Consider the following 17,666-nt stretch of genomic DNA (forward strand, 5'->3'; position numbering starts at 1 on the left):
GTGAATGAATGGAAAGGAAAACGAGACCCCTACATGTTGCCTATAAGAGACTCACTTCAGATTAAAAGACACACATAGACTAAAAGGAAGGGGATGGAAAAAGATATTGCTTTGATGGACCTAGAAGGTATTTAAGTCAGAGAAAGATAAACACTATATGATTTCACTTATATGTGGAATCTAAGGAATAAAAAGAACAAACTTATCAAAAACAGACTCACAAATATAGTGGACAATTTGGTGATGGACAGAGGGGAGGGGTGGTTAGAGGGCTAGGAGAATGGGGTGAAGGGTTAAAGAAGTACAAATTAGTAGCTTATGGATGGTCACAGGAATGAGGGGCACGGCATAGGGAATGCAGTGAGCATTAATACGGTGGCTAGGTGGAGGGTCAGGGAAGGAAGAGAGCAATTGGGGAGATCGTTTTATGAACTATATAGATGTCTAACCAAAGTACTGTATACTTGAAACTAATTAAAATAAATAAATTATTTTAAAAACTATGTAGAACATTACTTTGACAAGAATAAAAATTAAATTAATGAAATAAAATAAAATGATTGATTACATAATCTCTAAGCTCCTTGGAGAGGTTGGATTGAATGCAAGAACATTAGGAAAATAAGAAGGAGGACATTATTAGGAAGAATTAGTCTGCAAGACAAAATCTTAGTTTAAAATGATTTATGTAGCTTTGTCTTTGTTATCTACCAATATGAAAAAATATATTTGTTCATTCACTCACTTATTCATTCATCAACAAATATCTATTGAAGGTCTGGTATATGCCATAGCCCATACTGAGTGCTAAGCCTATGAAGATCAACATGGCATAGTGTCCACCACCCAGAGCTTATACTCTAATGTTGGTGCTCCTTGCTCTGTTCATTACAAAGTAACTATAGCATAGTTATTTTCTCAGAGCCTACTCTGGGCCGGTCATTTTCTTTACAGTAACACAAATCCTCATAATGACTCTGCAAAGGAGGCTTTACAGATGAGGACTGGAGGTTCTGAAAAGTTAAGTCATTCACTCAATTTCCTTGGAAGGCTGGAGTCAAAATGTGAACCCAGAAGAGACTGACTTAACCACCCATTCTCCTTCCATCACTTTCCCTGACGTTTCTCAGTGTGCTTGTGAGGACCATCAGCTTCTTAGAGAAGAAGTTCATTACTTCATTCATTTTGTTGGAGACATGTAAACTTTCTTTTTCGAATGAATTGTATGGCAAAAAAGAAAAGTGTTCCCGTGTTTTAGGTAAGGAGCCTGTTTACTTGAATATTGCCATAAAAAAGCAACCTAAATATTCACCAAAAGGGGAATGGTTAAGTAAATTACATATAACCATGTTATGGAATAATATACAGCCATTGAAAGTCACTTTGCAGAAGACTGTTTATAGACATGAGAAAACATTCTCCATATACTAGGCAAAAAAAGAGCAAGTATTCAAAGACAATTAAATAACTATCAATCAATTGCTAATTAAAATGAAAAAAAACAGAACTATACATTCTTATGGGAAAAAATAGGCTGTAATAGATTGCATTTTTTGTTCAAAGACACTTCCTGCTTCTTTGTATAGACTCTGCCCCACTGAGGTCAGCTTGACCCCTGAATTTGCTGAATGCGAGTGGAAGTGATATGGTCTTCCATGAGATCCGTAAGGAGAGGTGGATCCTTCAGCCTGAGTCCCAGATTCTTGAGGATGGAGTACATCTGCAGCCGATCCACCAAGGACATGTGATGTGAGTGAGAAATAAACATCTGTCATTGGAAAACACGAACTTGGCTTACCCTAAAGTGGTACAGATACTTTTAAAAAAATTAATGAACATAACTGAGAGCTGACAATTGAAGTGACATGAAGGAATTTCTTTTTATTTCATCTCTTCAAAGAAAAGTTGTTTTTTGCTAGACCAGATCTTTATTATGCCATAAAAGTATTATCTAGTAGACATTCTTGTTTTCTGATAAGATAAAGAAAATGGTCTCAATGTGTTCTGACTGAACTTGATGTGTTCATCCACCAAGAAATAGGAGAGGAAGAAAAAAGTGGGCAGTGCTATAATGGGCTTCATTCATTTCCATGTAAAATAAGAATGCAAATGGCAACTTGAGGTCAAAGAAGAGATTCCAACAAAATTGAAAAGACCATGGCCTTTGAAATTAAATTAAAACCAGGCAGACTGTAAATATGAAAATCAAGGTAGCAGCAGTGAATTTACACATAATGGATGCATTCACAGAGCAGGTCAAACTGTCATACAGTAACTCATACCCTGTGTGTAATGAGTAAAAATTATACAGTAACAGTGGTTAAATAGCAATGAAATTCAATGGAGAGCAAGGTAATTAAAAGTTCATATGAATATTCCTTTTGACTTATATTTGACAATGAGATTAAAAGTAACTTCATAATTAATTAGTTACAGGAATAATAACTCAAACTTAACAAGCTACATAGGAAAAGATCAGGAATTATAAAATTTCCCACAGAGGGACAAAATGGTAAATCACAAAAATGACTGCAAACACAACTTTGTAAAAAGGGGACAAAAACCTCTGATGAAATTCCCTCTAGCATACTGAGTGCCATTCTTGTCTCTGCAGTTGGAAATAAATCAGAATAATTCCTTCTGATTCAGAGAAATCTTAGAAAAGGCAATTAAAATGATCTCAGAATGGGGAGGCTATTGATGTAACTTGTACCCCCCAAACATTATGAGGGGTATACAAATAATAGTGCAAATTACCATTTACCTAACGCTGTGAGTACCATACATAGGCATGTGATGTGCTGAGTGCTTTAGTACTTAATCTATTTAAACTGCAAAACAACACTATGTATAAAGTAGGTTTTTATAGTAAAGACAGACAGCTGCTCACCACAACTTGGTTTTTTCCTTTCTATGCTCACAGCTAGACTGCATTTTTCTAGATTTCCTTGAAGTTAGCTGTGATCTAACTTTTAAAGAAAAGAAAAAATATTCTAAGATGAAAAAGTGAGCTCTGAGTGGAAGAAAAAATGCACTGCTTCCTCAGTAGAAGTAAAGCTTTTTTTAGCACTTAGCTTTGAAAGTGACAAACTTTACAGAGCAACTATTAGGCACACACAGCACTAGAATAGATGTTTTTCATAGGAGTGCACAGAAAATAAACCTATGTAGGCAAAGAGGAAGGAAAATACTGTGTCTGATGTTTTTAGTCACTGAAGTTCTGTGAACACCTTGAAGAAAGCCTGATATTAAATGACTGAAACCCACTCAAAATACTTTTACAAAATATAACTAGAACAAATTGCAGTTTTAAACTGCCTTATTGATATATAATCGACACGCCATATAACATGTGCAATGCCAATTTTTTAGTATATTCAGAGTTCTGCAACCAACGCTACAATCTAATTTTAAAAGATTTTTCTTTCTTTGAAAGAAGGTACATACCCACTGGTTTTCTTTCTCTCACCACCTATCCCTCTAGCTCTAAGCAATCACTAATCTACTCTCAGCCACTATAACTTTGCCTATTCGGAACATTTCATATAAATGAAATTATACAGTATGTGATTCATTTTGTGACTTCTTTCATCTGGCACAGTGTTTCTGACATTCATCCACGTCGTAGGATATTATCAGTACTTCATTTCTTTTTATTGTTGAATAATGTTATATTGCATGAAAATGCCATGTATTGTTTATCCATTCAGCAGTTGTACAATTGGGTTGTTTCCGCTTTTTGGCTATTACAAATAATGCTTCTATGAACATTTATGCACAAATTGTGTATGTTTTTATTTCTCTTGGGTATGTAAACCTAGGAGTAGAATTGTTATGTTTCAGCATCTGAGAAGCTACCACACTGTTTTCCAAAGTAACTATACCATTTTACATTCCCACTAGCAATGTAGGAGTGTTCACTTTCCCTACATTCTTACCAACACCTGTAATGATCTGATTTTTTTACATATAGCCATCTTAACAACTGTGACGTGTTATCTCATTGTGGTTTTGATTTGCATTTTCCTTATGCAATGATATTGAATCTTTTTCTGAGCATATTGGCTACTTGTATATGTTCTCAGAAGGTCTATCAAATCCTTTGTTCATTTTTAAGTTGGGTACTTTATTATTGAGTTGTAGTTGTGTGTATGTGTTTATATATGCTGGGTACCAAGTCCTTACCGGTTGTATGATTTAAAAATATTTTCTCCCATTCTGTGTTTTGTCTTTTCACTTTTTTGATAGTGTTCTTTGAAGCGCAAAAGCTTTAACTTTGATGAATTTCAATTTATCTATTATTTCTTTTGTTATTTGTGCTCTTGGTGTTGTATCCAAGAATCCACTGCCTAACTGAAGATCACGAAGATTTACTCCTATGTTTTCTTCTAAGGATTTTATAGTTTTCTCTCTCACTTTTAGGTCTTTGAACCATTTTGAGTTAATTTTTGTATATGGTGTGAAATAGAGGTCCTACTTTATTCTTTTTCATGTGGATAGTCAGTTGTCCTTGAAACACTACTGAAAAGACTATCCTTTCCCTCCATGTAATTGTCTTGGGGAACTTGTTGAAAACTGAACCTAAATGAAAGGGTTTATTTTTGGACTCTCAATTTGATTCCATTAATCCATACATCTATCCTGTGACAGAAAAACACTAGTAAGTAATTAAGTGATTTTGACCTTTTTGCTCAAAACTGCAATTACTGTTCTTAAGTGATTCTTATATTTTTCAGGCAACCCAACGTTGTTTAATTTCAGAGCAAACTTTTTAGAAGTGATAAATGATAAACTTTTCCCAAAATTAAAGCGAATTAAAATAAATTACTTTGAGAAGGTTCTAAAAAAAATTCAAGCCATTCTGGGTTGTGGTGATATTTGAGCGAGAAATAACTGGCTACTTCACTCAGACCACTGCGAATTAGAACGGCTCTCACTTTCTCCTTAGGGATGAGTACCTGCAAAGATCATTACTCATAAAGTTGAGAAGGGAAGAGTTTCCACTTGCATCCGGTGTTTTCTCTCCCCTGAGCAAGTGTTGGGCCTTCTCTAAAAGGCATAGAAAATCCTGTAGCCTCTAGGATTTTTTGACCGCCCTTCTAGAATGTTCACCCAATTTGATGACCCAAGCTGAAAAGGCGTAGCGCAGTCAGGTGGCTCTCATCGGAGTTAGCTCGCCTCCGGAGCGTCGTCCAAGCCTGAAGAAGGCCAAGGTCCTGTTGGGGCTTGTTTCGCGCAAAGCCAAGGGGCCATCTTACAGGATGTCCCATTTGAGTCTCCAGCCTTCCCCTCTGCCTTCCGCTCCCAACGTACCACTGCGGGCCTCGCTTAAACCAGGGCACCACGGGTCCAAAGTTGCACTTGTTCCTGCCTTCCTGTACGCTGGCCGCGCTCCATCGCGGGGTTGTTCTGGGAGCAGGCCGGACAACTTCCTAGTTTTTGCCCGATGACGGGGTCCCTAGGTCCCCAGGTCCCTGCGCCGGGACGCGTAACCCTTGCAGGGTGCAGTCGCTTTGGCGCAGGCGGCGGGCGCGGGCTGAAGCAGCGTAGCGAAGGCTGCGCATAGACGCTGGGCGCCCGCGGTGGCGGCGGAAGAGCGCGCACGGGCGGCGCCTGGGACAGGCTGGCTGGGCGAGGCCGGACGGAGGCGGGCGGGCCGCGGCCCCACCCACACCTGAGCTCGGCACGCAAGCCGGCGGGCGGTGGCCGACTCGGCGCGGGACGGGGGACCCGGATTCAGGCTCGCGAAGACACGGCTGCTGGCGGGGGCGCAGGGTGTGAACCGAGCGCTGCTTCTTTCCTAGAAAGCGCCTCTCCACGCCGCGGCCATGCGCTCTCTGTGGAGAGAAATCCTCTTGGAGACCCTCCTGGGTAAGCCGAGGATGCCCTCGCCACGCGGTCCTGGGTGCCCGTCCGCCCGGCCCTGCCTGGAGCCGCGGCGCTCGGCGGATAGGCTGAGCTCGGCGAGGCAGAAAAGCGCGCTTCGTGCCCAGAGCAAATCTTCCTCCTGGGAACTTTTGCCACCGTAGGGGTGTATGGGGAGTGGGTGGGGGGAAAAGACCTAGGTCGAGTTTCCGAAGCCGAGGATTCGGCGAGGCGCCTGCGGGAGAGGACGCTTCCCGAATTCCCACGCCGCCCCGGGATTGCTCCCAAGGCGCGCGAGTTTCACTCGTGTCGGCCTTGAATCCATACGGCCGGTACCGCCCCCCGAGACCTCTACCTGTGACCTTTATGTTTAACTTCATAAAATTCAGTACCTAACTTTAACTTCCGGATGGAAAGGGGCACCCGTTGTCCCGGGCGACTGTAGGTGAGCACACAGGGCGGTAGCTGCTGCTGGTGTTGGCCCGGCGCGAGTGGGCCCTGGTGGTGCCTGCACATTTGGCGAAAAGCATCGAGCTTGAGTTCAGTGTGCTCACTTAGCTTTGCAAAAAGTCCCAAGAACAATCATTGGTATAATTGTCAGAATTGTATGATTAAAATCAGAATTCTCAGACAGACGTTTGGGAGATTGCTGGAATCTCGTTGTTCATTATGAAACAAGCATTTCTCTGGCCTGGGAGGGGCGCCTTCCTGGGAACTTGATTTCCTGGGAGCTGGTTATCTCAGAGGTCCTATTTTTCTGGCTCAGTCTGTATCTCATAAGTACGGCGGTGTACTTATGAGACACTTAGAGCTACCTAGGGTGCTAAGTATTCCTTGGACTTGATCTCATTTCATCCTAACAACTCTGTGAGGTGGTAAAAGTGCTATTTTGCTGATAAAGGGAGGTTGGGAAGTAACTTGGGAGAAAGTTAGTACACTTTGTGATTAGAAGCTGTATTTGGAGCTGGACTGCGTGGGTTTAAGGTCACTCTGCCTTTGCTACTTTCGTGACCTTAGACAATTAACTTTCTGGGTTTCAGGAGGCTTTCGTTCCTATTATTTGTTTTTGCATTTGTAAGAGAGAAGTAGAAATAATGGCAACCTCCTAGGACACGGGTCGTGTGAGAAATAGGAGAGATGATCCGTGTAAATCCTTAGCACAGAGCCTAGCACAGGGGAGGTGCCCATTAGCATTAATTGTCACTATCGCAGAAGGTAACACAGTAGCTGGCAGAGGTAACTTCAGATCTGGATATTCCACTATGGAGAACTGTCTCCCGAGGGTTGGATTTAAAATAGTCTGCTTTCAAGAAAATGATTGTTCCCTAACCAGCATGTCTTTGGATGTAGTCTGGAGTGAGAGGAGGAAGTCCTGCTGCTTGTTGCTCTTGTCATTTTCACGTTTCTCATTCTAGATGGGTCAGTGGAGGTAAGGAAATGTTATCAGTCAAGGTCCTGATAGGAAAACAAATTCAACGTGAATGGTCTAAATGAAGTGGCTTTAATAAAGGGATGACCTGTGGGATATGAACAAGGTTAAATATGAAGACTATGCATGAAAAATGAGGGATGCCCACGGACTCACACAGACAAGGCTGTCGAAGGGGAGGAATTCTCTTCCTGGAAACCAGTTAAGGCCAGAGCTGTGAGGGGCGGGGGGTGCACCTAGCTGGAGCAGGAGTAGGGTTTCTGTTTGAAATCATGAAAAAGTTACACTTCGTCTTTCTCTGAAAAATCTGTTTTCCTAGGATACGTTTCTTGGTCTCTCTGTCATGGCCTGGCCCCGATGATTTATTACTTTCCTCTGCAAACACTAGAACTCACTGGGCTTGAAGGTTTTGGCATAGCGTTTCTTTCTCCAGTATTCCTAACAATTACTCCTTTCTGGAAATTGGTTAACAAGAAGTGGATGCTAACCCTGCTACGGATGATTACTGTTGGTAAGATTTTAAAATATTTCTTTGAGAGTGTTTTGGTTAAAAATCAAGTAAAAAAAAATATGTAGACTGTTCTTTAAATGCTAAATGATTGAATAAAAAAGAAAAGATTTCTCTTTCTCTTACTACTACCTTAGAAAGGTTTTAGTAAAATTGGCAGACTAGATCAAAAACCAGTGTATTTTACCTTTTTAACTTTTCTGTCAGATTGGAAAAGCCTAAAAATTACTGAAATGAGGAGGGGAATGATACCTTGCTAAACAGGTCAACTCTTGGACATATTGTATTCTTTTTTCCAAATATGACACAAAACTCAGAAGCCATTCAAAATTGTTAAATTAAAATGCATAACAATATGAAAACTATGCATGACTAAAACCATAGTATGCAAGGCAACAACAAACTAGGGAACATATTTGCAACTCTTTAGTCAAAGAGTTAATTTCCGTAGTATATGGAGTTTTTACAAATTAATAATAAAAAAGGACCAACAACATACAATAGAAAAGGGAGCAAAAGCTACCATCAGTTTACTGGAAAGGAAATATAATTGGTTCTTAAAAATATTCTAAAATGTGTAGACTATAAATTATACTCATACATATATTTATATATAGTTTATATACTTGATTGGCAAAGAACAAAGTCTAATAACACTGTATTGTAAGGGGAGGAAAGCAGGCACTTATCTATTGCTGGTGGGAATGTAAATTGACACAGCCTCTGCAGAGGATCATTTAGCAGTATTTATCAAAATTGCAAAATTGCAAAATTGCAGCAATTCCACTTTATATCTTACAGTTATACTCACATATGTGTAAAATGACAAAAATACAAGGTTATTTAATTATCACAGCAATATTTTAACAGCAAGATTGGAAATAACCTAAATGTTATCTATATGGGATAAATGAAATAAATCATGGTTATGAAACTTGGAATACTATAGAATACTAGGAAGCTGTAAAAAAAAGGATAAGAACATTATTTATTTAATGAAATGAAATGTCCTTCACAATATAGTAAGTGAAAGAAAGGAAGCACTAAATGGTGGATACAGAATACTAACATTTGTGTAAAAAAGGTTAGATGAAACTATATTTAGTATTTCATTGAACGTGCATGAAATAACTCTAGAAAATTAAAAAAAAACCCAACTTATAGTACTTTAGTTACTTCTAGGATGAAAAATAAGGTACGTAGAGACAGGTATGAAAGAGAAACTTTGCTCTGTATACTTTTTGTACTTTTTGAATTCTGAATTTGAATATGTTACATTGCCAAAAAATAGCAATTAAAAAATTTAAATATACACTTACTGTCACAAAGAATTGCGATAATTGATATTAGTAAATATTGAGAGTCTGGTGAAAAAGTAGCAGGAAAAAGTAAGAAGGCGAGCTCATGGAGAAAAGGTTTAAAAAAAGAAAACATCAGAGTCTGGTTGAAACTCTAGATGTCTTGCCCTTCTGCTAGAACACAGTTAATTTCTCTGAGTTTTCCCAGTGGCATTTGTATACGAACCATGCTGTGTATTTCTTCTGTCTAAAAACGGTCAGTTGACTTTTTTTCAGAAACTCTGACGGTAATCACTAGGAAATTGTCTTCTGCTTTTTTGTGCATCAGTCCCTGAAGAAGGCAGAGTGCTGAGTGCTAGGGCTGCCCATCAGGGTGTAGAATTCTGGTGTTTAAAGAGCTTGGACTCAAGAGAGAACAGTGGTAAAGACCCCTGAAAAATACATTCTTTACAAAGAGGGTGCCATAGGAATGGAAAGACATATCAAATGACTGTGCAATTTTCTGTTCCAGAAATAATAGAAATGAAGCTTTCTACCCTGAATTGAGTATGTGGTAACTGAGTTCAACTGCTGTTAGCTTATAGTATCCTTCTGTGAATTACTATGGCCTGAGTGTTGCAAGTCTCATTTTCTCATCACACTCCCTGGTTGGCTTTTAGAGGAGTGATCTCACTGGCATTTTTTTTTTTTTTTTTTTTGCTGCCTTTGCTCAATGCTGCCTTACCTACGAAGCCACTGTCTGAGCAGTTACTGGGACAGTTTTTTATTTTTAAGCCCAGGAACTTCTGTTGGCTATAAGGGATTCATATTAAGTAAGTTTGGAGTGAGTACAGTATTTGGGATGCTTCCTGTTGTTCCCCTTTTAACTTCCTCCAAGAAACCCAGCACCTTGGGTAGAGGCGGAATTATATTTGAGAAAGTGGAGTAGTGACTCAGAGTTGAAGATGAAGAGGCTAGTTTCTGCCAGATACTCTTCCAGGTAGTCATTGAGTTTTGCTGAAGTAAACTCCCTTCAGATGCTTCTTAAGGAAATAAACAACTTTGTTTTTAAAGAGTCCTCAAGTATTCTTACATCACTACAGAGAAGAGCTGAGTGTTACATGCTATCTTACCTCTGGCACCTCAGACATTTTAGGTTTATTACTATTCAGCTAACTATTAAACTAGTTCACGTTACTATTGATTTGAGTTGTTTTTGACCTTAAAGATTTTGACCCACTAGTATGGCTATAATCAAAAAGGCAGACAATAGCAAGTGTTGGCGAGGATGTAGAACCCTCGTATGTTGCTAGTGTGACTCCAAGATGGTGCAGCTGCTTTGGAAAACAGTTTGGCAGTTCATCAGAATATTAAACAGAGTTATCGTATGACCCAACAATGCCACTCCTCGGATATACCCAAGAAAAATGAAAACATATGTTCTCATAAGATCTTGTACACAAATATTCATAGCAGCATTATTCATAATAGCCAAAAAGTGGAAACAACCCAAATGCCCATCAACTGATGAACAGATAAACAAAATGCAATATATCCAAGCAATGGAATATTATTCAGCTACAAAAGAGAATTACATACTGATACATGCTGAACCTTAAAACATGGATGAACCTTAAAAACATGCTAAGCGAAAGAAGGCAGTCACAGAAGGCTACATATTGCATGATTCTGTTTATATGAAATGCCCAGAATAGAAAAAATACATACAGACGGGAAATAGATAAATGATTGCCAGGGACTGGGGGTGGGGGAAGGAAAAAGAGTGACTGCTAACAGGTATGGGTTTCTTCTTGGGCTGATGAAAATATTCTGGAATTAGATAGTGGTAATAGTAATACAACTTTGTGACTATATTAAAAACCACAAAACTGCTCACTTTAACATGGTGAATTTTATGGTATGGATGATATCTCAATAAAATTAAGAAAAGATATGTATACATAGAATTCTGTATTAACTGTATCTTCCTGAGTATAAAGATGGCATCAGACACAACAGTTATCAAATTCAAATCATCGAGTACCAATGCATGATTGCCAGATATGTTTAGCTCTCTTTAATTTCTTTGTAGGCAGCATAGCCTCCTTCCAGGCTCCAAATGCCAAACTTCGGGTAATGGTCCTTGCACTTGGTGTGTCTTCCTCGCTGATAGTGCAAGCCGTGACATGGTGGACAGGAAGTGGTTTGCAAAGGTATGATTTGTATCTTACGTACCTATAGACAAATAAGTGTAGTGATCAGTTACCAAAGGGGGAGCCAGGACCAAGAGTTCCAGGTTATAGTATTTACCTTCCATCTGGCTGCATAGAAGTCGTCCCACTTACCCCACAAAATCAGGATATAAATACTTGCCATCAGTCTTAACAATGTTTTGAGAATAGAGGCATTAACAAGTTGCCTAGGTAATGGGCTATATAAAGGCTAAGTCATGTATATTACTACAAATTACCAACCAGACTATTTCATATACTCATTCTATAAAACTATGAAATTCGCGATGGACATGTTCACTGAAACCATATTGAAAGTCATTAAAAATACTCGTGCACTTATAGGTACCTCAGAATCTGGGGATTCATTTTAGGACAGATTCTTCTTGTTGTTCTCCGCATATGGTACACTTCACTAAACCCAATCTGGAGTTATCAGATGTCCAATAGAGTGATACTGACGTTGAGTGTCATAGCCACACTTGATCGCATTTCTGCAGGTAAGCATATGCCCGATTTATTTAGGCATATTTTCTCTCTTGCATAGTTTACCTTTCTTGTCTGAATGGAACATATCTTGGAAAGGTAAAAACAGTCCTTCTACGCTATTTCTCTATTTCAACTTTTTCTCTCTCTGAAATGGTAACACCCAGTCAATGTACTATTATCTAAGCAGAAGACACCTCTTCCTTGCTAGTACAGAGGGTGAAAATAAAGTTATCTCTGGCTTCTGTCATTTTGGAGTGGGATAGTAGAGTAGGCCTCACGCTCTCAGCTGGCTTTCAACCCTGTTTTTCTCTTCTTTCCCTCTGGATATAACTTTCCAAGATGAGGTCCTTCACTCCTTGTCCCCCATACTGACCCCAGTATATCACACTATGGAAAATGGTGAGCTAGGGCTGTGGGAACTACCTGGGTTTGTTTTTCAAAAAATTTCCAGGCGTCTGAAGATATTTAAACTCCAAATCTGAAATTTGAAAAGAAAGAAAATCTTGCATATTTACACCAACTTTCAAACTACCAATCCCTCTCTGGAGCTGACTCTCTCCCAGACAGTCACATACCCAGCTTAGACTCTAGACTCCTCTGAAAGGAAAGGAGAAGTGTTACTAGATTCTAATTAATTCTCTCCTGGCTTTTTGTGTAACTCCTAGTGAGTCACTGTTCTTTTGTAAATACAGGGAGAAGTCCCACAGGTTCATGGAACTTTACAGAGTTTTGGCTCACCGTGAACAAAGTACTTGTATAATCCTCCTTTGGCCCAATTTTGGCATGAGTTGGGGGTAATGAGAATAGGGGAACATTGTTATCAGGATAGAAAAAGGGTCCGTCTATCTGCACGTGTCTAAGAGATACGTGCAGGTTTTGTAGCAAAGAAAGTAAGGTTTGTTAGAGAGTTGCATGTCCCGGGGACACAGGTAAGCTACTGCTCAAAGCCTGGCTCCCCGGGTATCTTGGGAGTGCAGATTATATAGGGAAAAATCAGTAGTCATGGAAATGAAGGGAGTTGGGGTCCTTGGTGCTACTGACTGGATGATTGGAAGGAAATGAGATAATTGATTGTTGTGACCAGTTCTGGAATCAATCATGGCACCATCCTGTCTGGTCCTGCCCAGTGGGGTGGTTATTCTGCCTCGATGGGACTGGGGCTGAAGCACAGCTAAAGTCAAGATGTTGTCCTTAATCTAAAGTCTAACTAAAATCTATTGTCCTCTTGATTACAGACTAGAGGCTCAGTTAAACTTATGTCTTGAGGCTTAATGATTAAAGGAGCAGGCATACAGAGGATGGGGGATGGGAAGCAAGTGAGTCACAATGGCATCATCTGGGCAAAACCAGCTTGAATCGGAGGAAAAGACTATATTAAAGAAATAAAGTTTGTGTATAGTTACAACATCATGCAAGTAAATTGGTCACGTGACATTACTATTAATAGAATATTCAGATCTTGGTCTAGAGCCCTAATATATGTTTTATAGTTTGTAAAACACAAACATTTAAAGTGGAAACTCAGAAAGCACATTTCACAGGTACATCTGATAAGGATCTGAACTTCAAGGTGTCCTTTACATTTCTTGACTTCTGTTGTCTTCTTTCTTGCCTCTGTTTTAAATTTATGTGACCCAATTTTTGGTCCCTTCTTTTTTTACCCCTGTGCTCCCATTTACAAAACTCCAGATTCCTCACCAGCTTCTCCAGGATATCTGATCATACCAGGCTTTTTTTTAGTTTTATTGAAGATTTGTTGGTCCTGGGGGCAGGGTCACCCACCATAATACACAGAGTATTTCAGCAAATTCAGCTTAGGTATCACTCTTCTCCAAAGAATGTCAGCTTGGCCTGTAGGCCTTGACCTCCCCTCCGTCTTCACCACCCTCTCCCCCATCCCCACAGCTTTCAGCTCTGCTCCTTCTTCCTCTGGCTCCTTTATTAGCAGAATGGATTTCTCCTTGTGAAATCCGGCTGCCAGCCCCATAGGTAGACCCTAAGGATTCCTTTTAACCTGCAGAGGGCTTCGCAGTGCTATAAAACATCTGCCCAACTTGCTTTCTGTTCCTACAAAGAAATTCTCCTGCCAGCATTTTCTCCAGTTGTTACATATTTGTATGGTAAGTGAGTTATGCAGTGAGTTGAGACCTCTTGGGTAAACAGTCCTGGAAGTACAGTAAAGTTAAGGACACAGGTGCTGGAGGTAGACAGCCTGAGCTCTGATCCCAGTTTCTCTTTACTAGCTGTATGATCTTGGACAGGTCACCTGTTCTCTCTGGGCTTCAGTTTTCTAATCTGTAAAATGGGATTACTAATAAAGCGTACATAGTAAAGTTGTTGTAAAGATTAAGAGTCCATACAAAGGGCCCAAAACAGAGCTTGGCACACAGTAACTGCTCAGTCAATGCACGGTTATTACTCTGGGTACAGAGTGTTAGATGGGAAGCAGCCTGGTATACCGGAAATGTTCCACTCAGGTTGGACTGCATTTGTTCCCTGGACATTCCATTCACTTTTCCTACATATAGTTTTGCTCCTGTTGTTAACTTCACATGAAGTAAATAGCTTTCTGCATTTTCACTTGTCAAATTCCAAAATGTTTTGTTCTCCCTAAACCATTCCTGATCTAGCCTGTCTGAAATAATCTCTCCCACTGACTAGCTCTCAGCAGATTCTGCTTTGTATTGTTGTTGCATGTCTCATCACCCTTTCTAAAGTAAGCTCCTTGAAGCCAAGTGCCATCTTTTACTTGCTAAAAGTCTGTTATTAAATATAGAGGGTAAATTCCCATGTAACTGACCCTTTTTCATTTTTCATTCTAGATGGCGACTGCAATAAACCTGAGGAAAGAAGGACCAGGGAGGCAGCGAAGGGGATAGCCTGTAGACCACATTGGTTGTTGGCTGGGGCTGCCTTTGGCAGTCTCATGTTCCTCACCCACTGGATTTTTGGAGAGGTATCTCTGGTTTCCAGATGGGCAGTGAATGGGCATCCCAATCCAGGACCAGATCCTAACCCATTTGGGTGAGTTTGGGTTTGGAGGCAGTTAAGAAATAGGTTGTTATGGCTGAAGGGAGAAACGCCTTGTTTGTTGAGCAGCTAGATCTGTGCCAGCCAAATGTTTCCTATTTTGTTTACTGTAGATATCAGAAATGTGTCATGAAATTATCGTGCACTCTGGAGATGAAGGATCCAGAAAAGTATTTGCCCCAGTGCTGAAGGATTATTGCAGAGTAGCTGAGGGAGGACGGAGGATTGTGCATAGCTAAGTAGGAGGTTCTGAGAGCTCCAACATGGGCACTCTGAGACTCTGAGGAATCTTCACAGAGAAGACCATCCTCATGGAAGGGAAAACATGGTGTTCCCTGGCCACTTTCTCCCTATTACAGTTGTGGGCATTTGGAAGGACAAGACCAGAGGGCCCTGATGAGAGACCAAGTTAGCAGCTTGGGCACAGTTCATGATTCTTGGCAAATGAGGGAAGCCCAGGGAGAGCTCTGCATCCTCTGGCACTTTGGGACCTGCACCAACCACAGGGCACCTGAGGAGTTAGCGGCCTTGAGTTTAAGTGTTGGTCCATGTGCTTGGTCCTCATTAATCCTTGCTCAACTCTTCCCGACACCTGTTTTCTTCCATGCCTAGGTCCAGGCTTTCATGTTAAAAGATTGGAGAAATCCTTAAAACATCTGCCTCTGATATCTATTTTCTCGTATCGTGCTGAAATTCCCATATTTGGAACATGCAGCTGCCTGCTGGATCTTCTCCCAGCAGATATCTGGACATATTCCTCAGGTGTCTCAAACTCAGCATGTCCATGTCTCAACTCAGGAGTTCCCAGTCTCCAAACATGCTCTTCCTCCTCCATGCTTTGGTTCACTCTGCCTCTCCACCCCATCATCCTTGCCAGAATCCAGCAGTCATCCTGGAATTCTGCATCTTCCTCATTTTCTGCATCTAACTGGGCCTTAAGTGTAGTTGATTTTAGTACTTCTCTTAAAGAATCTATCCCTTTCTTCCTGTGTCCAGCCATATCTGCTTAGTGGGGTTATCGCCATCTTTCCGGGCTATTGGTACTGTCTGCTGATGCTCTCTCTCCGGTGTGGCCTTCTCTGCACTGCCCCAGAGTGAGCTTTCTAAAATGAAAATCTGACTCTATCACTCCTTTGCTTAAAACTTGATTTTTCCCCCTCTCATATCAGGTCACATGAGACAGGGTCTGTACACGCCCCTCCCTTACTTTTACAAGTGATCCCTACCTTATCCCTGTGCTTCACCTGAGCCAAAATAATTTTCAGTTCCTTAGAAGTGCCAGACTAGTCCAGTCCCCCAGCTGCATGTACATGGGCTGCCTTCTCTGCCTGGACATCCTGGCAAGCTCTTACTCACCCTTTACAGCCCACCTCAAGCGTCTGCTCTGTGAAGTCTCCTCTGTTTATCTCCAGGATTCCTTTCTGCCTCATACTACCTTTAAGCTCCACCCCTCCTCTTATATCTCTTGTTATTATTCTGTATTACAGTTTTTAAAAATATTAGTTATTTGATGTCTTTCTTCCTTTCTAGACACCATGCTCCTTGAGGGCAGGGAATGAGAAAAAGAACCAATATTTATGTCTTAATCTGTGTTAGGCACTGAGCTAGGAATTTTATTCGGAGTCTTTATCTTTTTGATCTAAATGCTCTAGTATATGTGGGAGGAAGGATGAGAGGGAAGAAAGGCACAGGGGAAGAGAGTGGAAGGGAAGAAGTTTATTCTCATGTATTAAAGCTTCCTTTCCAAAGTTCCCTGTTGCGTGGGAGAGCAAAAGGAGAACTAGACCGGGAACCCAAGGCCACACTTGAGGACTGAGTCCCGACTGGCCACCAGCAACTCACTGTCTAAGTTTAAATAGTAAGATTACATCCCTGGCCTTGTTTTCTCACTGTAAAGTGAGAGTTTCCTTTTCAGACATTTTCGTAATCCTGTATGTTGGAGTGAGACTTGAAGAGAGAGACGCAACTTACGAGACCAGCATTCCCAAACTGTTTTCTGTGGAACGCTGGTTTCTTGAGATGTCAATAAGTACTCTGAAAAAACGTCTTCTAGATCGAATAGGCTTAGGAAATACTGCATTTCATATTCCTTTCTTTGTAGTTCACAATACACATTAGCATATTAGAGACTCTTGGGTGTTTCTTAAATTTACTGGAACATGGAATTCCTTTTTTAGAATACCTATTAACATCTCATAAAACTGGTATTTCTCAGAACCCCTGTTTGAGAAATACTGCATTAGACCATCATCACCCTTGACCATCATAGTAGGAATTACTTTCTAAAATTCACTAGGTTTTACTTAAAGGAATGGGGTCATGGATAAGTTTTGATGGGATAAAGAGGTGAGAGATGGAGAAGGAGGTGAGAGAGAGGCTCAGAGGTGCTGAAGGGGGCTGGGAAACCAAAGGGTCGGTGCAGGTCGTAGACCCCGTGGGAACGAGGGGGCAGTGCGGTGTTCCAGTTTCCCGTCAGCACCCTCCCCACCCCCTTAGCACTCCGAACCCTGTTACTCTTACTCTTTTGTAGCGCTTTCCACCTTCTAATATCCTGCATTGCTTGTTAATTGTGTTTATTGTTTGTCCTCCTCCCCCCACTGGAGCTTGAGTCCTGCGGAGGAAAGAGATCTTTGTTCACTGATGTGTCCCAAACCCTAGAACGGAGCCTGGCACAAAGTAGGTCCTTGTAAACATTTGTCGTTGAATTGGGAATAGAAAAAGATCAGCAGTACCCTCCACAGCCCTTTGTCACGTCTGGTCTTCTGTGGATCCAGGATGACGCTTAACCTTAGGAGGGCAGCGGGAGCCTCACTCTAGATCCCAAAGGCCTTTTTGGG

At 40.8% G+C, this 17,666-nt stretch overlaps 1 protein-coding gene across 1 annotated transcript in view; it reads left to right on the top strand.

The window, feature by feature from the left end:
- Nucleotides 1-5,663: 5,663 nt before the first annotated feature.
- The window catches only part of CWH43 (cell wall biogenesis 43 C-terminal homolog), a 42,336-nt gene continuing 30,333 nt past the window's right edge, over nucleotides 5,664-17,666 (top strand). Inside the window, exons 1-5 of the mRNA XM_039845180.1 lie at nucleotides 5,664-5,871; nucleotides 7,614-7,805; nucleotides 11,172-11,292; nucleotides 11,656-11,810; nucleotides 14,622-14,823. Of these exons, the coding sequence (XP_039701114.1) occupies nucleotides 5,829-5,871; nucleotides 7,614-7,805; nucleotides 11,172-11,292; nucleotides 11,656-11,810; nucleotides 14,622-14,823 (713 nt within the window). The 5' untranslated portion in view covers nucleotides 5,664-5,828. The remainder of the gene's footprint in view (nucleotides 5,872-7,613; nucleotides 7,806-11,171; nucleotides 11,293-11,655; nucleotides 11,811-14,621; nucleotides 14,824-17,666) is intronic.

Source organism: Pteropus medius, unplaced genomic scaffold (assembly GCF_902729225.1).
Source record: "Pteropus medius unplaced genomic scaffold, Ma_sr-lr_union100, whole genome shotgun sequence".
Lineage (NCBI taxonomy): Eukaryota > Metazoa > Chordata > Mammalia > Chiroptera > Pteropodidae > Pteropus > Pteropus medius.